Raw genomic sequence first — 21,519 nt, 5'->3', positions numbered from 1 at the left:
CACGTTACGAGCTATATGTGGATACGATGGATGAATGAACGTGGAGCTTTCTGTTGTTATTTTTCTTCTCTTTTCGTTTCTTATTTTTGAATGACCTTTCAAGTACCTCGATGTATCAGCGTGATTCAATTTATTGAAGATTTTCAGCTCAATTTAAATTTACCTGTAATAAAGAAACAATTTACTACCTGGGCTAACTACATCGCATAGTTGGCCGGCCCGTCATTCATTTTCCTCGGCTTACATGAGCTTTCCATGTCAAGGCAGCAACAAGCAACTATAAGCAATGTAACCTTGGTGCCTGTACGATTCTACATTATTCATCCAATCTTGTCAACCTGCTCAATCTAATCGAAATTATCATTGTATTCACCATATTATTGTTTGCGATTAATAACAAATAATAATCTGCAGTCATGACATCCTTTCAATTCACCTTACCACAGTCCTTAACTGAAAAGGTACTATTTGCCGATTCCACCAACGCTAATGTTTTCTTCGAACCCCCAGGGGCCTTTGTCTCAGCTAAGGTTACGAAATCGGATCAAGGCGGCAGCGAAGTGCTATCTGCATTTGTTGAAGACATCCCCAGGGCGCGCGATGATCAAGGGGGAGAGAGCTCGGTGACTTTATTCCTCATGAAAGGAGATAGGACTATTGCTGAAATTCCATTAAGTAGACAAGAACGTTCGTATACATAAAGTACGTAAGATTTGAAAATTTCTGATGAGAGTGAATAGTTTGAATTATAAAAGAGTGCTTTTATTCATTGACTTATCCATGGCGACATCAACATGAGTCCTTCTTGCAATCGGCAAGTAAGAGGAAGGAAAGGCTTGCGCTCATGGGTGATAATTGAGACGCGTAACTCCTCGATTTTCAGGAATGTATTTAAGTACGTATTCTTGAATTCGTTTGGTTTAAGACAATGGTCGAGAAAATTCACTTCGCAATGAGCGGGAGCTTGAGGTTCCTTCTGATTCTTATATTTGGCTATGTGAAAAGCGAGTAGTATAATAGAGAGAATATCCGCCTCGGCATGGACTTGTTTATTGAGACGTAAGATGGCCGGGAAGAAAGATTGGAATTTATATTTATATTCTCTTACACCCTTTGCGGAACGAGACATAAGTACCTGAAATATGCTGCTGGAACGTAACGGTCCAAAAAGATATATTGGTATATTTGCTCGCGAAATTCTGAAGGAAGGCTTAGGTAAGAGGTCATCTTCAGTAACTAGTTGACAGGCAAACAGTGTCGGCTTGCGGTAACGAGGAATGTCGAGTGATGTTAAGTAAATGAATTCAATACAACTATCTGTTAGAAGGGGAAGCCTTCCTAGTCAGTACAAAGTTGATAAGATTGAGGTCCTCAGCTTATAGTGCAGTGGATAGCAAAGTAATCGGGTTTATTGTCCATGTCCAGCCTGTAGGTGACGAAAAATTAATAGACAACCCACCAGGGCCCAGCTCCATTCCTCGACAATATTTAGCAGATTTCCCTAATGAGATTTAGAGACGATCTACTAATGCAGGGAATCGGTTTGGCCAACCAGGATGAAACACATCGATGATCATGAAGAGTGTCAGGCCCCGAATATATCCTACTCATTAATCTGCAATATATCATGGTTGATCGTGATGCTCAGCTTTAATTGATTGGGTCGGAGTGAAAATATCTATCTACATTGTACACAGAATGCTAGGAAAGATACCACATTGAAGAATTACTTATTTCCTGGAAACTTCCCACCTAGCATCCTCCATCCGTTCTTAATCTCTAGGTCCTCCTGGCCTGATTTCACGGGTATCAGATAATCACTGCCGTCATCATCTTCCGTATATAGTACCGCATGGTCCTAGCGTGGGCATTAGTACCTCGGTCATCATTTTATCTAGGTAACGGAACCCTACCTTTCCCAAACTCAAATTGATGCTTCCTTCTATGTCAGAGCGCGGCTTGTATACACTAGATGCCTCTTTTCCACTAATCATGGCTAGGATATTCTGAACAATGACTTCTGCCTGAAACACTGCAGCACGTGCCATCTTCGCACCTCCGGTCGCGGCCACATCGCCGATAGCAAAAGTGTTAGATGATGACCAGTCTTCTTCTTTCGAATCTGCCATGATCTGTAATGTAGGTTTGACTCGAATTTCTCTTGTCTGCTGGGATATCGCACTGGGGGCTAGGTCTTGTATGATGGCGGAATTCGGCGTCTGGCCAGCACAAGGCAACTATCTGATCGTTAGGGATCAATTCAGTATTATTAGCGCGGTGGAGCTGCACTGACGACCAAGTCATATTCCTCCCGCTCCCCGTTGGAAAACAGTAATGTGTTCTCCTCTCTCATAATCAGAGGCCGCTCCTTCAGACGCACATGTATTCTCATTTCTTGCATCTGGCTCAACACATACTCATGCAGTCTTGGCCCGAATCGATGTAGCAACCTATCCCTTGAGTGGACAATCGTAACTTCTTTTTCCGGATAGAAATATTTGATATCTGTCGCGACTTCGACGCCAACTGCACCGCCTCCAACGACAGCAATGCGGGTAGCGGCTTTGATGTCATTCTGTACCTCTTGAAGCTCCCGGCACCCGTCTTCCTTTTCCGTAGCAACGCCCTTTGACGGCAGACTCTGTTTTGATCCGGTGGCAATAACCAGGTACGCAAAATCTACAGTCTCACCAGACTGTAGATAGACTTGACCATCTTTGATGCTTGTCACTGTGTCTTTCATATGGCGGAATGAGCCCTCTGGTGCAGCATTTGACAGCGTATCGTACGGTATGAAAGCATACTCTTCATGGCCAGCGAGAACCGAGTAACGAGGGAAGTTGAAGAGATAGTTGAAATGCGATTTCCTCTCGATCATTGTAACCCGGTAACCCGTGGGGATGCTTTCAGTAAGGCGACGCGCGACATGAATGCCTGTGAACGACCCGCCGATCACAACAATGTCTTTAGGGTCCGGTACGGCACGGTAGGTCCATGAATGGGCGAGAGCTCGAAGGCGCTGTAGAATGATCTCAAAAGCAAAAGGAAACAGGACCTGGATGATTTTGACACCAAGCCTCAGCTTATCATTCGCCATGTCTGGATATTACATATGCAGTAGTATGGGAGTGTGAAATGCAGAAGGGAGAGACTAAGGAGTGATTACCTTTGGATTTATTAAAACAATTAGCTGCCGGAAGGTAATGCGGATTAATAACTGCTGCCTGTAACTTCTACTTCGTGGCTCTCGTACGAGCCTTACCTCCGTCCGCAGGCCGAGCCCGATGGAATGTCCGCGGGGTTTAGGTGCACACTAGACTACTAGTCAACGATCATATTGGCTGAGTCTCGGATAGTGCGTAAATATCCCATAACCAGTCCCGATCGAGAAGATCAGATAAGATGGCGCGTAGTGTCTGCAGTACGTACCCTCCGACAGTCATGGCGCCGCGATCGCTCGGAGAAGCATTTACCCCCCGAAGACCGAGTCCGAGCCGGCTTGCAGACGCCAGAAGGGCATAAAAGTGTAAAAGACACCTGCCTCGCGCGTTCTGGCAAATTCAGAGTAGGCTATGTCACGATGATATTTGCTTCCACTTCGAAGACGCTGTCGAATATTGGTCCATCTTAAAAGGGCGAAGAGTGTAGGAGTGTAAATAGAGGCGTTCGATGAGGTCATGGGCGGCAACGATTGGCTGCCAGCGCCTGTCATACGTCAAGGTCCGCCAGGTCAAAACAAGAAATCCAAGCTCGATCAAGTCTTCTATTTATTCTCTGACCGCAGCTGAAAATGACACTCAACCCCTTTGTCACGCATTCATCTCACCATGTCGCTGAACAAGGCGACGGGCGGTCTCGCCGGTACAGCCGCCAGGGGTGTTTCTACGACAGCCGGCACCGTCAAACAGCCCAAACAACAAATCGACCAGACAACCAGCTCGCTGACCGGCGTCTCGCTTCCCGGAGAATTTCCAGACGACAAGAAAAATGCTCGGTCTCAAGATGACGAAATGCCCGATGTCTCGTTCTCCTTCTCGGGGCTGGCCCAGTCGCTCATGGACAAGTTCGAGAGCTATGTAAAGGGCTTAATCACACGATTCTTCCCGGTGCATCGGCGAGAGGCAGTTTATAAGAAGGCCATGTCAAGGCCCATGGCTGCTACATTTATCATCTGCCAGTTGATATGCTGTGGCGTGCCGCTTCTCGTGTTTCTAGCCGGTGTGCTCTTGTTCGCGGCGGTGGCCACCCTTCTCTGGGCTCTGCTCTCGTTGCTGGTTCTCGGCCCCGTACTGCTGGTGACAGGATCGATGGGTATAATGTTTTGGGGGTGGGGTTGGGCGTTTTATTCGTTTGTGAAGTGGGTCGATGAGAAGTTCCTTGGTGGGATTATCACGAACTTTTTGATGCCATTGTCTGCTGCCGCGGAGGAGAAGGACGAACCGGAGCAAGATGTCCCCAAGCATGATTGATTGATTATTTTTGAAATGTATCGCCGGTGCAATCATGTATTAGCGGTTGCTGTAATAAACTGCTGTGGCGGTGAGGAAGATAATACACTTCACTTTGTCAGATATATTCTTGGCCTAATTCAGGGCAAAGTTGTGATTATTCTGGGATGTTCAAATGTTATTGAACAACTCATTCCGAGAATAGACTCGACTCCTTCACGTTGAGCCCACCAAAATTATCGTGCCCAAGATAGTTCATATCTAGCCTGTTCGAACAGCCAGTCAGTGATGGCAGGTGCGATTCCTTAATTTACAGCACAGTCAGGCCGTCGCTTTCCTTTGTCCTCACCCCTCACAATAAACACCACGTTCTCAGTTACGATTCTGTCTCTCTAAATCCCAAAATCGCCCAGCATGTCTCAACAAAAAAACGTCCTCATAACAGGTTGCAGCGACAGCGGCATTGGCTCCGCGCTCACACAGCCTTCCGATCTCGCGGTCTGCGAGTCTTCGCAACCGCGCGAAGTCTCTACAAGATGGCAGTACGTGAACCACTGCCCTCTATCAGACTGCTCGTTCTAGACGTCACCTCCTCCTCCAGCATCGCCCGCAGCAGTCGACGCCGTGAAGCTAGAAACTAGTGGCAAGCTTGACGGCTTGGTTAATAACGCCGCCGTCAACCAATTCTCGCCAGCCCTCGACATCGACATCAGCGACGCAAAACGAATGTTTGACACAATTCCTCCTGGTAAGATACATCAATTTGGCTCGTAGTCAAGCTAATTTCAATTACAGGACAAGATTGTTGCGACCGGGTGCGGGTTAGAGAAGCTTGTAAATTATAGTCCTTAAGCCCTCGTTTTATATGGCACCAGACATACGGTTGAGGGGAAACGACTAGGATGACCTGTCAATATTAAAAGATGAATGGAATGACATTATTGAATTCACGAATGATGTATTTTTCGGATATTGCTATAATATTGATTCAATGAAGAGACAATTAGTAAATCGAGAGAACTGCAAGTTAACAGTGGAAGGCGAGAGGAAGGAGTTAATCGGTGGGGCTGAGGCGCGTCCCCCGCGAGCGGCAGAGCGCGTAGTCTATCTTCTCTCTCTCTCTCTCTCTGACTACACCCAGTCAACACTGATAAAATGTCCAACGACGAAGCTCTGGGCGACCCACCCGCCTCCATCGACCCCTACGGGGTCCTTGATATCAAACAGACGGCATCGGCAGACGAGGTCAAGAGCGCCTACCGGAAAAAGGCCCTGAAACACCATCCGGGTATGAATCCCCATTGACAGAAAGTGCCCAGGAAAGAATACTCATCATCTCACTTCTCAGACAAGGCATCCCCCGAAACTAGAGATGAGGCCAAGCAGAAATTCCAAGAAATCGCATTCGCCTACGCCATTCTGTCCGACGACCGCCGCCGCCGCCGCTACGATCTTACTGGAAACACATCTGAGTCTCTCGACCTGGAAGATGACGACTTTGACTGGGCGCAGTTCTACCAGGAGCAGTTCTCGGGGATGGTCGATGCCTCGGCCATAGACAAGATTAAGAAAGAGTACCAGGGCTCGGATCAGGAGCGAGAGGATCTACTGGCCGCCTTTGAGCAGTTTGAAGGCGACTTGGACCGTGTGTACGAGGTCATCATGCTCAGCAGCGTGATTGACGATGACGAGCGATTCCGCGCCATCATCGACAAGGCGATTGCGGACGAAGAGGTCCAGGCTTGGAAAAAGTACACAGCAGAATCCGAGAGCAAACGCAAGAAAAGGCTGAAGCACGCCCAGGATGAAGCAGCAGAGGCCGAGGAAGCTGCCAAGGAGCTGGAGGAAAGGGGTGCGAAGGGTAAGGGCAAAAATAAGAAAAAGAAGCCCAGCAAGGAAGATGACAACGCGCTGGCGGCGTTGATCCAGCAACGCCAGAAATCTCGGGCCGCCAACTTTTTCGACGACCTCGAGGCCAAGTACGCACCCAAAGGCAAAGCTAAGAAACGGTCTTCTGCGGAGGAGCCGCCGGAGGAAGCATTTGCAGCTGTTGGTGCGCGCCAGACTAAAGGCAGTGCGCGTTCCAAGCGTGCCAAAACGTAGGAGGGGATTGATTGACTCGAGCCAGCGATACAATAATGAATACCACTACTATACTACTGTTTCACGGTTGATAATGGAACTTGCATGAGGCAGCGACGGCGTTCTGGCGAAGGATCGGCTATGTTAACTATACGGGATATTATCACATTGGGAACTTGTGATGCTTAATCTCGGGCTAGGGATAGCTGGTATTGACAGATTATTATTAATATTGTACTAGTCTTATTCCATCATGACAAATGCGCACTACTGCACACTCAGCCACTGCAGTGACAAGCCAAAAGCAAAGAGGCCGAATAGACGTAATTCCTCGCGCCATCTGATCGGATCCATTCGGTGACTGGCCACCATTTTATAACGCAGTCGACCAGCGGCACTAGTCCAGGCCTTGGCCAGCTAGTCCTCGGCTTGGCATCAGCTGGAGGACACTATTTGCCACGTTTTGATACGCATCGGAGGGCAGAGATGAGCGCAGGGCAGCAGACGCAGCTCAGCGATCCGAGGATGAGTGTAGAGTGCGGGTTTTATTGAGTGGACGAGAGCGTGCTCTGTATATAAACGTAGGCGAGTGCGGTCTGTAGACTCTACATTCTATACCTACCTACCCTACCGGCTCCATGCTCGCTGTGACCCTTACTGGCCGCGACAACAGCGTCCTTACTGTTCAGAGTCCAGACAGAGGGCGTGCGGGCTCAAAGAAGACTCGACTGGATTACTCGCGATGCCGAGCCCTTTAGTCCCCATTCCAAGCCTCTTTTTACCCCGCGAGCCAAGCAGCTGGCATCCCTCGCGCGGAGATGATTCGCCATATTAAGAGGGAAGGCTCCCAGAGAAGAGGAGAGGGAGAAGAGAAGAGATCATAACATAGTATTGTCTTGCATGATTTGTTGTTGTGATTAATGCTGTGTTGGCTAAGCTGTTGTTGCCTACTGCGAGGAAGGAAGTGGCCGTGACACAGCTTCCCCAGGAAGGAGCGGAGAGCTCCCGCCACTCACAGCTTACACTCCCTCTTGCTCTCTGTTTGTCGCCTTCCCCTGTCTCTCTCTTTCTCTCTTTCTCTCTCTCTATATCTCTCTATATCTCCCTCGCGCCATCTTAGTTGCGCTCATCAAGCTGAGTCTCGCGTACCAGAACAGCTGCATCCTTGGATGGGTTTCTACGACCCTGCAACCTTCACAACAGAGCAAGTGAGTGCGAGTGATCGTCGCAGAATGACATATGTTCAATGGATGTCCAGCACCTAGTACTGACTAGCAGCAGTAACCGACGTTTCTGACAAGGCCAGCGATCGCCATCCTCCGCAATCGACAGCCAGTCTTTGTTACCTCGGGGAGAGATCGCCTCCCTGCTCCCCCTCGGTCGCTGTCCCGTTTGCGGATAGTCTGCTGGTGTCGCGCTTGTTATAAAATTTCGGCCAACCCCCGACTAGCGCGCTGACTGCAAAAAGAAGAAAAGAGTCACCCTGAACCGACACGATGTCGCTGGCCCAGGCACTTGAGCAAGATCGCAAGGAGATCTTGCAGCTGCTCGACGGCCAGAAATCCTCCAAGGCCTCTCACTCTCATGCGGAGCGCCGCACTAGCCCCGCGCCGGCTAGCCGAAGCAAGCAGCAAGACTCGTCGTCAGGCCCCGCCCGCCAGCGTGCTGGGCCTATTGCAGCCTTGAGCAAGATCCCACTCGCTGCTGCCCGGCGCGCCTCTATGAGCAGCCCGTTGGCCAGCTCGTCGCCCTGGACAAACACCCTGCTGTCTGAGTGGGATGACAGCATCTACGACACTGACGCCGATGAGCCCGAGCAGGAGCGTCGCTCGTCCGACAGCGTCAGCGAGCTGGCACATGCACGCAGGAAGAAGGAGCTGGAAGATCGCGACATTGACATTGACGCTGGCTATCTCTTTGGCATGCAGGGAAGCGTTCCCCACTTCGCGTCCGCCAGACACTCTACAAAAGGAGGTAAGGTCCACTATTACGTTGGTGGGTTGAGATTTGCAGTCGTGGTGTGGATATGAGTTAAAAAGTGCTATTATTGACTACGTTTTTTGGGCACCGAGGGGCTGACGTTTGTCCACTTCTGCATAGTGCGAGACTCCCGCAGACCGTCAAATGCAGCCGATGCACACCAATCCGTGAAACCCACACATCCCAGTCGCTACCTAACAACCGCCCGAAAATTCATCGGCATGGGGCACGATAACAAGGAGTCGCCAGACGTTGCGCCCGGCTCCGATGGAGGTGTGTCGACCGCTATCAGTTTCGACCGGAGCACGACGGGCGACGACGACAGAAATGTACGGCTTGCGAAAGACACAGTCGATGGCGCTGACGATAACTCCGATTCTGCCGATAGTAGCGGCGATGCAGACACCAGTTCCGACGATGAAGCCTTTGATATTCGCAAGGGCCCGGCCAAGCCCCGTGGGAGGAGTAAAGAAAAGGTTGAGCCTTCTCCAGGGACGTCGCCAGCGCCATCTCCAATGCCGCCGGGTGGTTGGAGTGGAAAGCGCGGACCGGGTCCGTTGCCTCCCGGGAGTCCTCGGGTGGGCGGTGCGCTGAGTCTGTTTAACGAGCTCGAGGAAGAACGTAGGCTACAGGTATCTGGGCGTTGAAGTTCGTGCTGACTCATTTTCTTTTCACAGGAGAACTCAACGGCCCGCTAGTTACACATCGAGGAGCAAATGGGCGAAGAACCGTTCTTTCGCCAGGGCCCAGACGGACAACATTGTCGCCAGGAGCCAGGCGGTCTGGCGTTCACCCTCATACCAGTTTTGATCATAACGGATCTGGGATGAGCACACCAGTGGGCTCTGACGATGAAGAAGACCTTTCGGATCTGAAACAAGCCCAAAATCTGAGCATCCATCTATCATCCGTCGACACATCCATTCCAGATCGAGCAATTCGAACCATCATCCGCGGCGACTTCCCTCGTCTACAGCAAGAAGCTGAAAAAGGATCTCGACGGCAGCGGAAATACTTGGTTGCTACAGATCTTAGTGAGGAATCCGTCTATGCTTTAGAGTGGACAATTGGAACGATCCTGCGTGATGGAGATACGCTATTCGCTGTTAACGCGGTCGCCGATGAGAATGCCTCTGGCGTCGATCTTAATACATGCGTGCAAATTGGCGATGGCGCGACCGTCATCAAACACACGACTGATGTTGTAGGCAAGCAAACCGAGAAAACGGCACTCAAATACCAAGCCTCGTCTAGCTTACTCCCCAACGCTCTAGCAGCCTACTTCGGCAACGACAGCAAGGCTACTTCGCGGAATAACTCTGTTGATTCGCGTACATTGTCGCGAGCCGAGCAAGACCGCTCTCGTGCGATTGAAGATATTTCAGATACCTGTGTTCGCCTATTGAGGAAGACGATGCTGCAAGTACGCGTTGCAGTTGAGGTTATCCATTGTCGTAGTCCAAAGCATCTGCTGACAGAGGCTGTAAGATATCCTTCTAGAAGCTTATGATTCTCTATCTGACTTTTCTAGATCGACGGACTAGACCCTACTCTAGTGATTCTCGGATCCCGAGGTCGCAGTGCTCTGAAAGGGTGAGCAATCTCCCTGCCATTAACAAACAAGTGCGTACTAACATCACTCAGAGTATTACTCGGCTCATTCTCGAACTACCTCGTAACAAAATCTTCCGTCCCGGTAATGGTCGCTCGCAAGAAGCTGCGAAAGCAATCTAAAAAGACCCGCATTCGACTATCGAACAACCTTACCATCTCAAAAGGACTCGCTGGAGCCAAGATAGATTGATGAATTAATTTATCTCGAATGAGACTCCGGCCACGATTATTCCCCCTCTACTCTTCTTGCTGTTGTTTAATATTATGACGATACGGTGGGTATTTTTACTGCTCGACTTCTTCGGCCTGATTCATGGAGAAATGGAGTTATGGGCGTTCACATCAGCGATGGCGTATACCTGGCGGTATATACGCTACTCTGATGATTATTATGGTACCTTTCTGCTCAATTGCATACTTGAATTGTAACTATTTCAAATGTTAATGATCTCACGGAATCGATGAGAGGATGAAATTCTATAAATATCGAGAATAAACGTATATGCACATGTAACTGCAGGGACGTATTTATCTTGCCTAGTCCAGACCTCAATTCACCTTATTTGCACGTCACCAGTCTTGCATATTTTCACTTCCATTGCCATTCATTCTTGAATATAAAATCATTGGAAAGTGCAAAAGCAGTAAACTGGCTTCACCCACTCTTACTACATTCATCTCTCGTCCTAGATTGCCGAACCCTCACCCGCCACACCTCGGAGAGGCGCTGATAGAGGTCGACTGCCAACGTGACACAATACTCAGCTACACGGTTTACCTCGGTCAAATGAGCAGAGAGGACTAGTCTATTGATGTTGGTTGCTTTGAGTGGTACAGTGATTGACAAAGACGCAGAACAAGGAGAGAAAATGATTAAACATCAGAATGCATTACCTTGCTCTCCTACCCCCGTGGTTTCTTTTTACGCTCTTGTCAACCACACAGGGACAATTCCCAGCATCTTCAGCCTCCGATCCAACCATCAAAACTATCACGTCACCAAGAAATAGTAACATCACGATACGCTTCTAATCTCCCCCTCCAGGAGCCTGCGAGACTGTCTACTCGTCGCAACAACAGTATACGGGGTATATCAATATGCCTGCATATACACTATCACCAATTGAGCAGAATTACACCATCACCTCATTTTTCTAGTTCTTCGAATCTCGAATTGACAACGATATATTACAGAATGCATCTCTGGATCTTTTAACCGAGGAATATGTATTTCCACCAGCTTATTCGACGTCTACACCTTACCTACTGAATGGAACTTTCCGCTCAAATTCGACATATTCCACTGCAGATCAACCAATGCAGAGACGCTCCATCCTTCCTCGACTGGCCAGACCTACGACATATCCCAACCCTCCCTCAACCCATACCCCTCGAGCCTGTAGCTCGAGTACCTCAACACCGTGCCCCTCCAATCCGCAATCGGCGTGGCGCTGAATTTCACACAAACAAGCTACTCCGTTGCCCCAGCTGTCCACAACACAGGCGGCTACGAACGCGGCGGCCAGATCGCCAATCTCTCTGCCCTCCTCGCCAAGGGCGTACGCGTTAACCTGAAATACGGCGATGGAGACTGCGTCTGCAACTGGCCTGGGAGGGAGGCCGTGTCCTTCGCGCTCGCTGCTGCGACAAAGCCGGCACAGAATTATTCTATCATGTTCAATTCCGCTGGCTACGTGCCGATAGTCGCCAATACGACGTATGTCGGCGGTGTGGTGCGGCAGGCCGCGAATCTCTCGTTCAGTCGTATTTACGATGCCGGCTATCTCGTGCCGGAGTATCAGCCGGAGACTATATTCACGCTGTTCACGCGGATCATTCTCGGGACGGACTTGAGTAGTGGTGAGAGTGTGGGTATGGGGGTAGTTTGTAATGACACGTTTATCAATCAGGGTGATGCGAATGCCACGACAACTAACTCGGCACTACCGCAGGAGCAGAGGATGTGTTTTGTGAGGGCGGTAGGGGAGACGTGTGATGATGATGCGCGGGAGATGTTGAGGGATGAGCAGAGCGTGGTGATTATGGGGCGTTATATAATGATACGAGTCTGGTTGAGGATCAGGCGGCGTATGTCGTCGGGAACGACGGCTTGTGTTGTTGAAAAGAGGAAGTTGGTGGCATTTATTATACTAGGGTTATACTTTATTTAGAGTATTACATCAATCGGTGTTAAAGATGAGTCGGTTTGTATGTATCACAAATGTATATATGATGATAAACTAATGGAAAGGAATCAACAAAACGCACTTCACACTGTCGATAAATACATATATTAAGCATCGATCAGATTCTCCTGTTGCTGGGATTGAGTTTGCTGCTCCGACGCTGTGTGGTCTCTTGTGTCCTTGTTGCCGGTTCGGCGCCCCTTGCCGGAACGAGCATAATACTCGTCCAGAACCTTCTTGGGAATCCGGTTGAGCAAGTCCTTAGGGTAAATACGCAGCAAGTTCCATGCAATATCGAGAGAGTCGTAGATGCTGCGCGATTCGTAGGCGGATTGAGAGATGAATGACTTTTCGAACTTGTCCAAGAATTCTAGAGACAGCTTGTCTTCAGCCGAAAGAGCTTCCTCACCGACCACGGCTTTCATGGCAGCTGTGCAAATGTCAGCATCTGTCTTGAATATGTGTGTGCGTTTGACTTACCAGCATCTCGTCCAATAGCGTACTTAGCGTATAGTTGGTTAGACACGTCACCGTGGTCCTTCCGTGTGCGTCCCTCACCAATGGCAGACTTCATGAGACGTGAAAGCGATGGCAAGACGTTGATTGGCGGGTTAATACCCTTGTTATACAACTGACGATCGATGAAGATCTGTCCCTCGGTAATGTAGCCCGTCAAGTCGGGGATAGGGTGAGTGATATCGTCGTTGGGCATGGTCAAAATGGGGATCTGGGTGATGGAACCGTTACGGCCTTCGACACGACCAGCACGCTCGTAGATTGTCGACAAATCAGTGTACATGTAACCTGGATAACCACGTCGTCCAGGCACTTCTTCACGGGCAGCGGACACCTCACGAAGAGCATCGCAGTATGCCGTTAGATCGGTCAAAATGACCAGCACATGCTTCTCGAGTTGGTATGCGTAGTACTCGGCCGTTGTCAGAGCAAGACGAGGTGTGATGATACGTTCGATACTGCTCCAATTAGAATAAACTATCACAGAACCAGAAACTCGACATACGTAGGATCATTGGCCAAATTAAGGAACAAAGTGACACGCTCCATACTGCCGTTCTCCTCGAAATCCCGTGTAAAAAACCGACTAGTCTCCATGTTGACACCCATAGCAGCGAAGACGATCGAAAAGTTCTCTTCGTGTCCATCGTGCACGTCCTTGGTTGGTCTGTTGACCAAACCGGCTTGCCGGCAAATTTGGGCAGCCAATTCGTTGTGCGGAAGACCGGCGGCTGAGAAAATCGGAATCTTTTGTCCTCGAGCAATAGAGTTCATGGTATCGATCGCAGAGATACCAGTTGAAATCATTTCTTCGGGGTAGACCTGAAAGATAACATCAACACAACCGTTTGACAAGTCAACATTTGGATATCCCTACTCGTGAGTATGGATTGATAGGACTGCCGTTAATGTCGAGATAGTCCTCCGCCAACACCTTAGGACCCTTATCAATCGCACGACCTGAACCGTCAAAGACACGACCCAACATGTCCTCAGAAACACCCAGCTTCAGACTGTGACCGCTGAACTCGACTTTCGTCTAATAAAATCAGCAAGACACATTTTACTTCCATCCATAAGCACAGTACCTTTTTCACGTCAATACCCGTTGTACCTTCGAATACCTGTATTTAAGTCAACTTCAGCCCGTCGCTCTATTCAAACCACACTCTGCGCACCTGTACAACAGCTCGGTTGCCTATATAACGCAAATAATTTAGCACACGTTCTCTCGCACACTTTATTGATAAGCACCCACCTCGAGCTTCGAGAACCTGACCAGACCGCTCCGTGCCATCAGGAAGGGTCAAGGATACAATCTCGTTATACCTAGGGAATTTGACCTGCCGTCCTATTAGCCACCACTGCTAACCCAAAACTCGTATTGGTTTGTCAAATGTACATTGTCGAGAATGACCAGCGGTCCGTTCACGCCTCCAATGGTGTTGTAACGAATGCGAGGTTTGATCGAGGTCATACGAGGATCAACGAATTCGGGAGCCATGCTGGCTGGGACCCTCCGCGGGCGCGGAAGAGGAGGGCGGTTGAGAAGAGTGGTGAAGGCGAAAGAGAGAGAGCAGCTGCGTACAAACACAACTGTTGAATGTAGCACGCTGCCTAGCGACTGAGCACGTTGGGATAGGATAGTGGGGAGCTTCCCGAAGCTACCTGCGTCAGCATCACGTGATTTGATGCCATCATCTGACGGCGTCCAGCAAGAAACTAGATTAAGAGGATGGATTGGCTTGTTTTATTGAACTGAAAAATGTGCCCGGATTTATTACACAAATCACAAATCTCTCCTACAACCAATAACGTACTAATATTTCATCGAAACCATCACAGCTTTTGTTTAACACCATGAAAATTATTCTTAATAAGTTTTAGAACCTCAGGTCCCAGCCAATCTTCGGACCAAGACGGGGTAACTCCTCAGCAACGCTCTGCACGTCCTTATCGCCTCTGCCGCTCAAGTTCAAAACAATATTCTCGCCCTTCTTCATCGTCTTGGCGAGCTCGACGGCGCCGAAAACAGCATGAGAAGACTCAAGAGCAGGGATGATTCCTTCTAGCTGAGACAGCATACGGAAACCCTGGAATGCTTCGGCGTCTGTTGCGGCGATGAACTTGGCTCGCTGGCTTTCCTTCCAGTTGCTGAGTTCCGGGCCAACGGCGGGATAGTCAAGACCAGCTGAGACGGAGTGGGTATCTGATATCTGGCCATTCTTGTCTTGCAGAACATAAGTACGGACACCATGCAACACGCCCATCGATCCGCCGCTCAGGGTGGCAGAATGGCGGTCGGTGTCGATGCCATCACCGCCAGCTTCCACTCCGAGTAACTTGACGCTGGGGTCGTTGGAGAATGGGTAGAACATGCCGACGGCATTACTTCCTCCGCCAACGCACGCAACAACGGCGTCAGGGAGCTTGCCGATAAGCTCGCTCATTTGCTGTTTGGTTTCGTCTCCGATCACGGATTGGAACGTCCGCACTATGGTTGGGAAAGGGTGAGGCCCAATTGCAGAGCCGATGATGTAGTGGGTAGTATCAAGATCAACGACCCAGGCTCGCATCGCCTCGTTGACAGCGTCTCGGAGTGTCCTGCTACCAGCTTCCACCGCGACAACCTCAGCTCCCAGAAGTCTCATGCGGAAGACGTTCAAGGCTTGACGTCGAACGTCTTCCGCACCCATGTAGACAACACATTTCATGCCGAACTTAGCACAGCATGTGGCTGTCGCAACACCGTGCTGACCAGCGCCCGTCTCGGCGATGATCCTGGTCTTGCCCAACCTGCGTGCAACAAGAATCTGACCAAGGGCATTGTTAATCTTGTGGCTTCCGGTGTGGTTGAGATCTTCACGCTTCAACCAGATATTTGCGCCTCCAACGTGGTCTGTCAGGCGATTAGCAAGGTGGAGCTTGCTTGGTCGGCCCATGTAGGGATAGTATGAACGGAACTCTTCCCAGAATTTCGGGTCATTCCTGGCCTCATTGAAACCCTTCTCCAACTCCGCCAAGCAGTCCATAAGTGACTCAGGTACATACTGTCCACCGAATTGCCCAAACCGAGACGGCAGGGCAGAAGGGTCACCTGTGTTATTGAGAGCGTCAATTTGGTCGGCTAAGCCAGGCTGTGACCCGGAACCAGCACCGGCTTCACCATCAGTAATAACTGTGCTAGGCTGAGCGGCACTAGACTCAGGAACCTTCTTTTCAACAACCTCAAGAATCGTCTTCACATTGACGATTTTACCTTGCGCATCACGCTCTAGTTTACGCCCCGTGACACTGCTGATATATTCCTCGACCGTCTGCGCTCTTTGGCCTTCTGCAGCCTGTCCAAGAACGTTAATGATTTGGCTACCAATAACAACACCTTCTGCATCGTTCTGCACGGCAAGGAAGTGTTCACGTGTGCTGACGCCAAAACCAAGTGCCGCAGGAATATTTCCAGAGTATTGGTGGACTCGCTTCAACAAGTCAGGGAGACCCGTGCTCAATGTACCCGTAGCTCCGGTGACACCCATTCGCGACACCACATAGATAAACGAGTCGGCGATCTTGCATAGTAACTTCATGCGGGATTCGGATGTAGCTGGCGCGATGAGAGGGACATACGAAAGCCTTTATAAATGTAGTCAGTGAAAATGATTAAAATAAAATCGGGAAGGAATCACCAGCGTAGCTTACCCTATGGAGGTGCAAAGATCTCGAAACCTGACAGCCTCCTCTGGAGGAAGATCGACCATGATGAAACCATTGGCGCCTGCTTCTTTGGTATCCTTGAGCATACGCTCTTCTCCATACTGTAGCAAAGGATTGTAGTAGCCCATGAAGAGAACGGGGGCTTGGAGACCCTTCTTTCGCGCTGTGCGCACGATGTCCAACACCATCGGGATTGTGACGCCATTCAGCAGCGCTTGTGTGTTAGCTTTTTGAATGGTCGGGCCATCTGCAATTGGATCTGTGAATGGGAGACCAAGTTCAATTACATCTAATTAAACAATAAAAATTCATTTGTTAGCCTTCGAGTTGGTAGTAGAGCGCGGTGGCGATTAATTGATTGTGCAGGGATAGAGGATAAGGACGAGTCAATTGCGTACCAGCTCCACCGTTTTCAAGACCAAGAAGAATGTCAACAGTTTCATCGACGGTAGGATAACCAGCCGTGACATATGTGACGAGGGCAGACCGTTTTTCTGCCTTGCATTTCGCAAAGGTCTCCTTGATGACCTCCATTGCCAGACTTTTGATTCAATGTCCCCCACGTCTAGCAAGTAACCCAAGAATGCTGAAATGTACTGGAAAGAATGACTGAGTCTGCTTCACACAGAAAGGGCACTATACAAGCATGCACGGGGTATATGGGTGTATAGTGAGGAAGGAGGACAGACGAGAAATAGAGCGGTCGCTTCAAGCAATATGTAGCCCTGAGTCGGCCGCGGATGAGTCACCAAAAAAATGAACACCCCACGTCAACCGTTATCGCAGGCACAATCTTCACTATCGCCAATGGCACGTGACTTGAGATAAGATAGCTTTAGATAGACAGAGATAACTCGTATGCAAGGGGACGTGGAAAGAGAAGCCAGGGTTGGCTGCAAATCAATTGATGGAAAGTCTCAAATTCTATAAAATCCATGGAGATAAAGATAAACCAGCTGATCCTATTATGATTATCCCCGTCGATGGTAGTCATCGGCGCGCCAATAATACTCTCCGGCGCCGATAATTGCTTCCGGCGCCGATACAACAAACAACACAATAACTTACATTGTTGTAGAGCAAACCAATCAAACAAGGCATAAGCAGCAATTGTATTCGAAAAAGCCCGAGAACTCCAAATATGCATAAACAGGAATCGAAAAGCAGACTGCACGAAAAGTGAAATCCTCGTGTCGAACAAGCCTGCCAGCCTGTCAAACCAAACGACCAAAAAAACACAACACCTGGCCCAAAATGCAAGGTATATAAGGAATGACTTCCATAGCACGTCCACGCTATGCAACAGATGCAGGTAAGGAATGATCGCTTTTGCTCCCGATGCGTACAGATCAAATGAAAAACAGTGAATCAGACAAGCAACGCTCAAAATGCAGACATAAACTATTTTAGCATCGGGGCATGCAGATATGAACTCATGAAAGGAGTGGCATGATTCATGGAAATGGTGGAACAAATCATGTTCCGGGTATCACATTCAAGGAAAGGATGACAAAACGCCTTCGCTTCGGATGGTATTAAGGAATGACTGAAGGAAACTCGTAGGTCTCTAAAACACATTATCGCTGGGTATATTAAGGATAGACAGTAGTGGACGTGAAGTTCGTGGGAAATGCAGGCCAGTGCAAGAGGAACAAAAAGGTAATAAAAAGGAAGCGGTGAGAATCCACAATGGTGTCCATCTCCAATGGCAGCTGGAGGTGACGCGATTCAGGACGTTGCCTAAGCCGTGCTAGTATGGGATATTTGACGTCAAGTCGAAATCTTCCGGGTTAGAAGACGAACCAAAATCCCACGACGGCTCGTTTGCCATCATCGGGTTAGGTTGGAAAGACGCATCGTATCCGTAGGCTGTTGGCAACGTAGAGTAGTCGGGACCTGAAACAGCCATGGCTGTATTGAAATCAGAGCCAAGGCTGGATGTTGTCTGCATCATAGCTGGTGACAGGTTGGCAGATGTGAAACTAACAGGATAGACACTGGAAGTTGTGGATTCAGACACCGACTGCGGAGACGATGGGTTTTGGGACTCAGTCCCGATGTCCGACCCTATGGAATGACTAGCACTCAATGTGGCGGAAAGCGCTCCAGCAGTAGACGAATAGCTCGCAGACTAGAAATTTAAATTAGCAACGATAGCGATCCAAGGTAAAGAAATACTTACGTATTTGCCAATAATCTTCTTCAAGGCGAGAGACAAAATTTTCCAGGGAAAGACTTTGACATCTTTCTCGATGTTACGTGGCTTAGGTGCAGGGAAGCCCATGATGACCTTGAAGAACTCCTCGCTATCGGCCTTGGTCTTTGACACTGTAAGCGGACGGAAACCCTCCAGGTTGCGGCGGATGCGGTTCTTCTCCTCGACCGTGAAGCGAACAGCTACGAGGGACTCAAGAAGATAAATAGTGTCAACGCTCGTGACGAAGCACTCGTTCTTGCCCTCCCAAGCAATGCAGCTGATGCAAATGCTGTTAGGAGCACGTTCCTGCGGGGAGATAGGCTTGAAATCGGCATGAATAGTGCTACCGCTTTGCGAGCGCGTGAATTGAACCAGACGGCGCTGTGTAACTTTTTCTTCATCACTCCAACCCGTGGCCATCGCATCGAGATCTCCATTGAGCTTCAAAACAGCCTTAGAAGGGTACATAGCATATGGGTTGAAGGCAGGTGAGGAGCCCAAGCCATGGCCTTGCTGCAATGTCGATGTACGAATCAAGGTAGGGGTCTGATCCTGAGTAGAGATGGCAACAGCCGGGGCTGGGGTGTTGGTGGTCGACATTGAAGGACTCCAGGCAGTGTTCACAGGGGGGACTGCCTGAAGTGAGGTGTAGGAGACTTGGGTAGGAGGGGCGAGGAAATCATAGGCGAGACTAGGGGAGCTATGGCCGGGTAAAGTGCTGGTAGTTGCTGGGGTGTGCATGAACGGGGAGTATGATGCTGACCGTGCATGGGTGTGATGTTCCGGCTTGGTCTCCATTTCGTGGGCTGAATGACGCTTGGCTGGGCGTAGAGCAGTGTTCTCAGAAAATGCGGACAGACTTCTCTTCTTGGAGTCATCGATGCGGGGTTGCAAGTATTGCTCATAGGTAAAGACACCAACTTGCAGCATAATCGGGCCGCTAGCAGCTGGTATGTCAATCACTAGGTGCAATGACACATCGAATGACGGCGACATGGTCAAGGCGAAAGTGGGCACTTTAGCCAAAAAGTCATAGCTGAAAGAAGGCTGGTTGGATAGCACATTGACACTGCATTCGCACTGCCGAGATCCGAACGAAATGAAGATGGCACGAGCAGTCGAGTGCAAGTCGAAGGGCGACAGCACACGAACACAGACCTCGCTATTCTCAGAGCCTCTGTGCGGAGAAAAGGACACAACTTCTGGGGAAGTAGTCGCAACCGAGTCAAAGAGAGGAGAATGAGCCTCTTCAAACGTTGAGCCTGCGTAGCCATGTGGAGGGGGATATTGTAGGCTGTCGGTATCGGGACTGCCGAGATCCTCCTGGGACGGTGCATAAACCTGGGTCATGTAGAGCCCTTGACTGTAGGCGAAGGCATTGTCGGGCAAACTGGGTACGGAATCATTGAAGTCTAGAGTGACCATGTCAGTTTTCCACAGGATATTGAAGAACCATAAAACGTACCTCCTGAGCCGCGATAGGGTGTCTTGTCGAAGCCAGACATCGAAAGACTGAGGTCAGACCTGGCCAAAAGGCCGTCTGAAAAAGCCCCGGCGAATTTTGACTCTTCAGGATCCGAAAAGTCCGCAGACTCGTCAAATATCAGCGGAGTCTGGAAATCGGAGTTGAACTGAGCTTGAATTAGAACAACTTGCATCGTTGGGTGTATAAGAAGAACGGCTTACTTGAACACGAGGAATCGTTGAGTAAGCCAGCTTGACTGTGTTGCACAAGGTGCAACAAGTGATCAACGGATTTTGTTTTTCTTTTCGATAAAGCGAGCGACTGAAAATACAATTGGAGCGACTGAAAGATGGAAAGACACGAGAGCGACTTTCCGGAACTAAGCGAGTGGCAGAGACAGAACGAGTCTCTAGAGGCTTGATGGCACCTGAGGATCAAGAAGCATGCAAGATTCTCAGGAATACTATCGGAACTGCGAGAGCGATGCAGCTGTGGGACGAAAATAGAAGGGTTTCAGATTTTCAGCACACGGGTCGCATTGGCAGATATGATTTTCTGTTTGAAAATTAGCACCTACACAGCATCCACAGGGGCAAACACAGCGTGGGCGACTAGCGCGTGACGTCAAAGCAAAACAAAACATAATACGAAGTTGAATTCCATCAGAACGAACGTTCACCCACAAAACACACTGGTCAAGGCTGAAGAACGCGAGCGCGGGCATGCCGTGGTACACGTTCAACGTGGGTGTAACGCAGGGCGAGCAGGGAATTCGTCCAGATGTAAGGAGGAAGAGTATAAGAGGGCGGTGGAATTGAAATGCAAGGCAAAAAGTTCCACAAACAAGTCGCGGAAAACAAGGGAAGAGGAACGAACCTTGATCTGGTTGAGCGGAGAGACCGTTGGCAAACAATCTTCCTTTGACGGTGATTCGCAACGATGTCAACCGCGGGGTGAATACACGTCCAGAGCGCAGGATGATCACAACAGGATTGGTGGGTCCGATAGATCGAGGCGGTGCCTGGCCGAGGTGTATATATAAACTGGGCTTGTCGTCGGCGTATGGCGTGGAGTCGAGTCGTTCCAAGTACAGCGGTCTTGTCGTGATGGATTTCAGTCGGCACACTTTTATTCTTTTCTTCTCTTCTCTCTTCTTTTCTTTCTTCTTGCTTCCTTCCTTCTCTTCTTTTTCACTATTTTTCTCTCTTCCTTCCTTTGTGTCGTAATTAATTAATTAGAACAGCGAGAAATCCGGAGGGGGGGGAGTTTCTGCTGTAGCGATGAATAGCGAATGTATTACAGTTGCAAAGCGAGCGTAAT

At 49.3% G+C, this 21,519-nt stretch overlaps 8 protein-coding genes across 8 annotated transcripts; 4 read left to right on the top strand and 4 right to left on the bottom strand.

Annotated features, from left to right (window-relative positions):
- Nucleotides 1-1,726: 1,726 nt before the first annotated feature.
- BGW36DRAFT_358728 (putative amid-like NADH oxidoreductase) lies at nt 1,727-3,097 on the bottom strand (the record flags this gene model as incomplete). Its single annotated transcript, XM_046213995.1, has 3 exons — nt 1,727-1,858; nt 1,914-2,237; nt 2,294-3,097. 3 exons carry the CDS (start codon nt 3,095-3,097, stop codon nt 1,727-1,729), a joined length of 1,260 nt encoding a protein of 419 aa, XP_046073690.1.
- Nucleotides 3,098-3,827: 730 nt separating this feature from the next.
- On the top strand, nt 3,828-4,469 carry BGW36DRAFT_358727 (uncharacterized protein; the record flags this gene model as incomplete). The annotated part of the gene is made up of 1 exon (XM_046213994.1): nt 3,828-4,469. One exon carries the CDS (start codon nt 3,828-3,830, stop codon nt 4,467-4,469), a length of 642 nt encoding a protein of 213 aa, XP_046073689.1.
- Nucleotides 4,470-5,603: 1,134 nt separating this feature from the next.
- BGW36DRAFT_293530 (DnaJ domain protein) lies at nt 5,604-6,551 on the top strand (the record flags this gene model as incomplete). The annotated part of the gene is made up of 2 exons (XM_046211008.1): nt 5,604-5,736; nt 5,797-6,551. The coding sequence occupies 2 exons, from the start codon at nt 5,604-5,606 to the stop codon at nt 6,549-6,551; spliced, it is 888 nt and encodes a 295-aa protein (XP_046073688.1).
- Nucleotides 6,552-8,026: 1,475 nt separating this feature from the next.
- On the top strand, nt 8,027-10,314 carry BGW36DRAFT_396776 (uncharacterized protein; the record flags this gene model as incomplete). The annotated part of the gene is made up of 5 exons (XM_046218212.1): nt 8,027-8,509; nt 8,603-9,131; nt 9,188-9,993; nt 10,042-10,103; nt 10,155-10,314. 5 exons carry the CDS (start codon nt 8,027-8,029, stop codon nt 10,312-10,314), a joined length of 2,040 nt encoding a protein of 679 aa, XP_046073687.1.
- A 1,080-nt stretch (nt 10,315-11,394) lies between these two features.
- On the top strand, nt 11,395-12,120 carry BGW36DRAFT_426895 (uncharacterized protein; the record flags this gene model as incomplete). The annotated part of the gene is made up of 3 exons (XM_046220330.1): nt 11,395-11,545; nt 11,613-11,996; nt 12,077-12,120. 3 exons carry the CDS (start codon nt 11,395-11,397, stop codon nt 12,118-12,120), a joined length of 579 nt encoding a protein of 192 aa, XP_046073686.1.
- A 131-nt stretch (nt 12,121-12,251) lies between these two features.
- Nucleotides 12,252-14,330, bottom strand: BGW36DRAFT_407035 (vacuolar ATP synthase subunit B; the record flags this gene model as incomplete). The annotated part of the gene is made up of 8 exons (XM_046219025.1): nt 12,252-12,740; nt 12,791-13,284; nt 13,332-13,648; nt 13,704-13,865; nt 13,915-13,950; nt 14,005-14,024; nt 14,085-14,169; nt 14,199-14,330. The coding sequence occupies 8 exons, from the start codon at nt 14,328-14,330 to the stop codon at nt 12,418-12,420; spliced, it is 1,569 nt and encodes a 522-aa protein (XP_046073685.1). The 3' UTR covers nt 12,252-12,417.
- A 379-nt stretch (nt 14,331-14,709) lies between these two features.
- BGW36DRAFT_295064 (bifunctional tryptophan synthase) lies at nt 14,710-17,071 on the bottom strand (the record flags this gene model as incomplete). Its single annotated transcript, XM_046211145.1, has 3 exons — nt 14,710-16,456; nt 16,523-16,826; nt 16,936-17,071. 3 exons carry the CDS (start codon nt 17,069-17,071, stop codon nt 14,710-14,712), a joined length of 2,187 nt encoding a protein of 728 aa, XP_046073684.1.
- A 1,216-nt stretch (nt 17,072-18,287) lies between these two features.
- BGW36DRAFT_396773 (transcriptional regulator medusa) lies at nt 18,288-20,239 on the bottom strand (the record flags this gene model as incomplete). Its single annotated transcript, XM_046218211.1, has 3 exons — nt 18,288-18,668; nt 18,720-20,146; nt 20,200-20,239. The coding sequence occupies 3 exons, from the start codon at nt 20,237-20,239 to the stop codon at nt 18,288-18,290; spliced, it is 1,848 nt and encodes a 615-aa protein (XP_046073683.1).
- Nucleotides 20,240-21,519: the final 1,280 nt, after the last annotated feature.

This window comes from Talaromyces proteolyticus (assembly GCF_021365285.1).
Source record: "Talaromyces proteolyticus strain PMI_201 chromosome Unknown BGW36scaffold_5, whole genome shotgun sequence".
Lineage (NCBI taxonomy): Eukaryota > Fungi > Ascomycota > Eurotiomycetes > Eurotiales > Trichocomaceae > Talaromyces > Talaromyces proteolyticus.
Note: the sequence above shows the minus strand (reverse complement) of the source record. Positions and strands in the feature narration are given on the sequence as shown.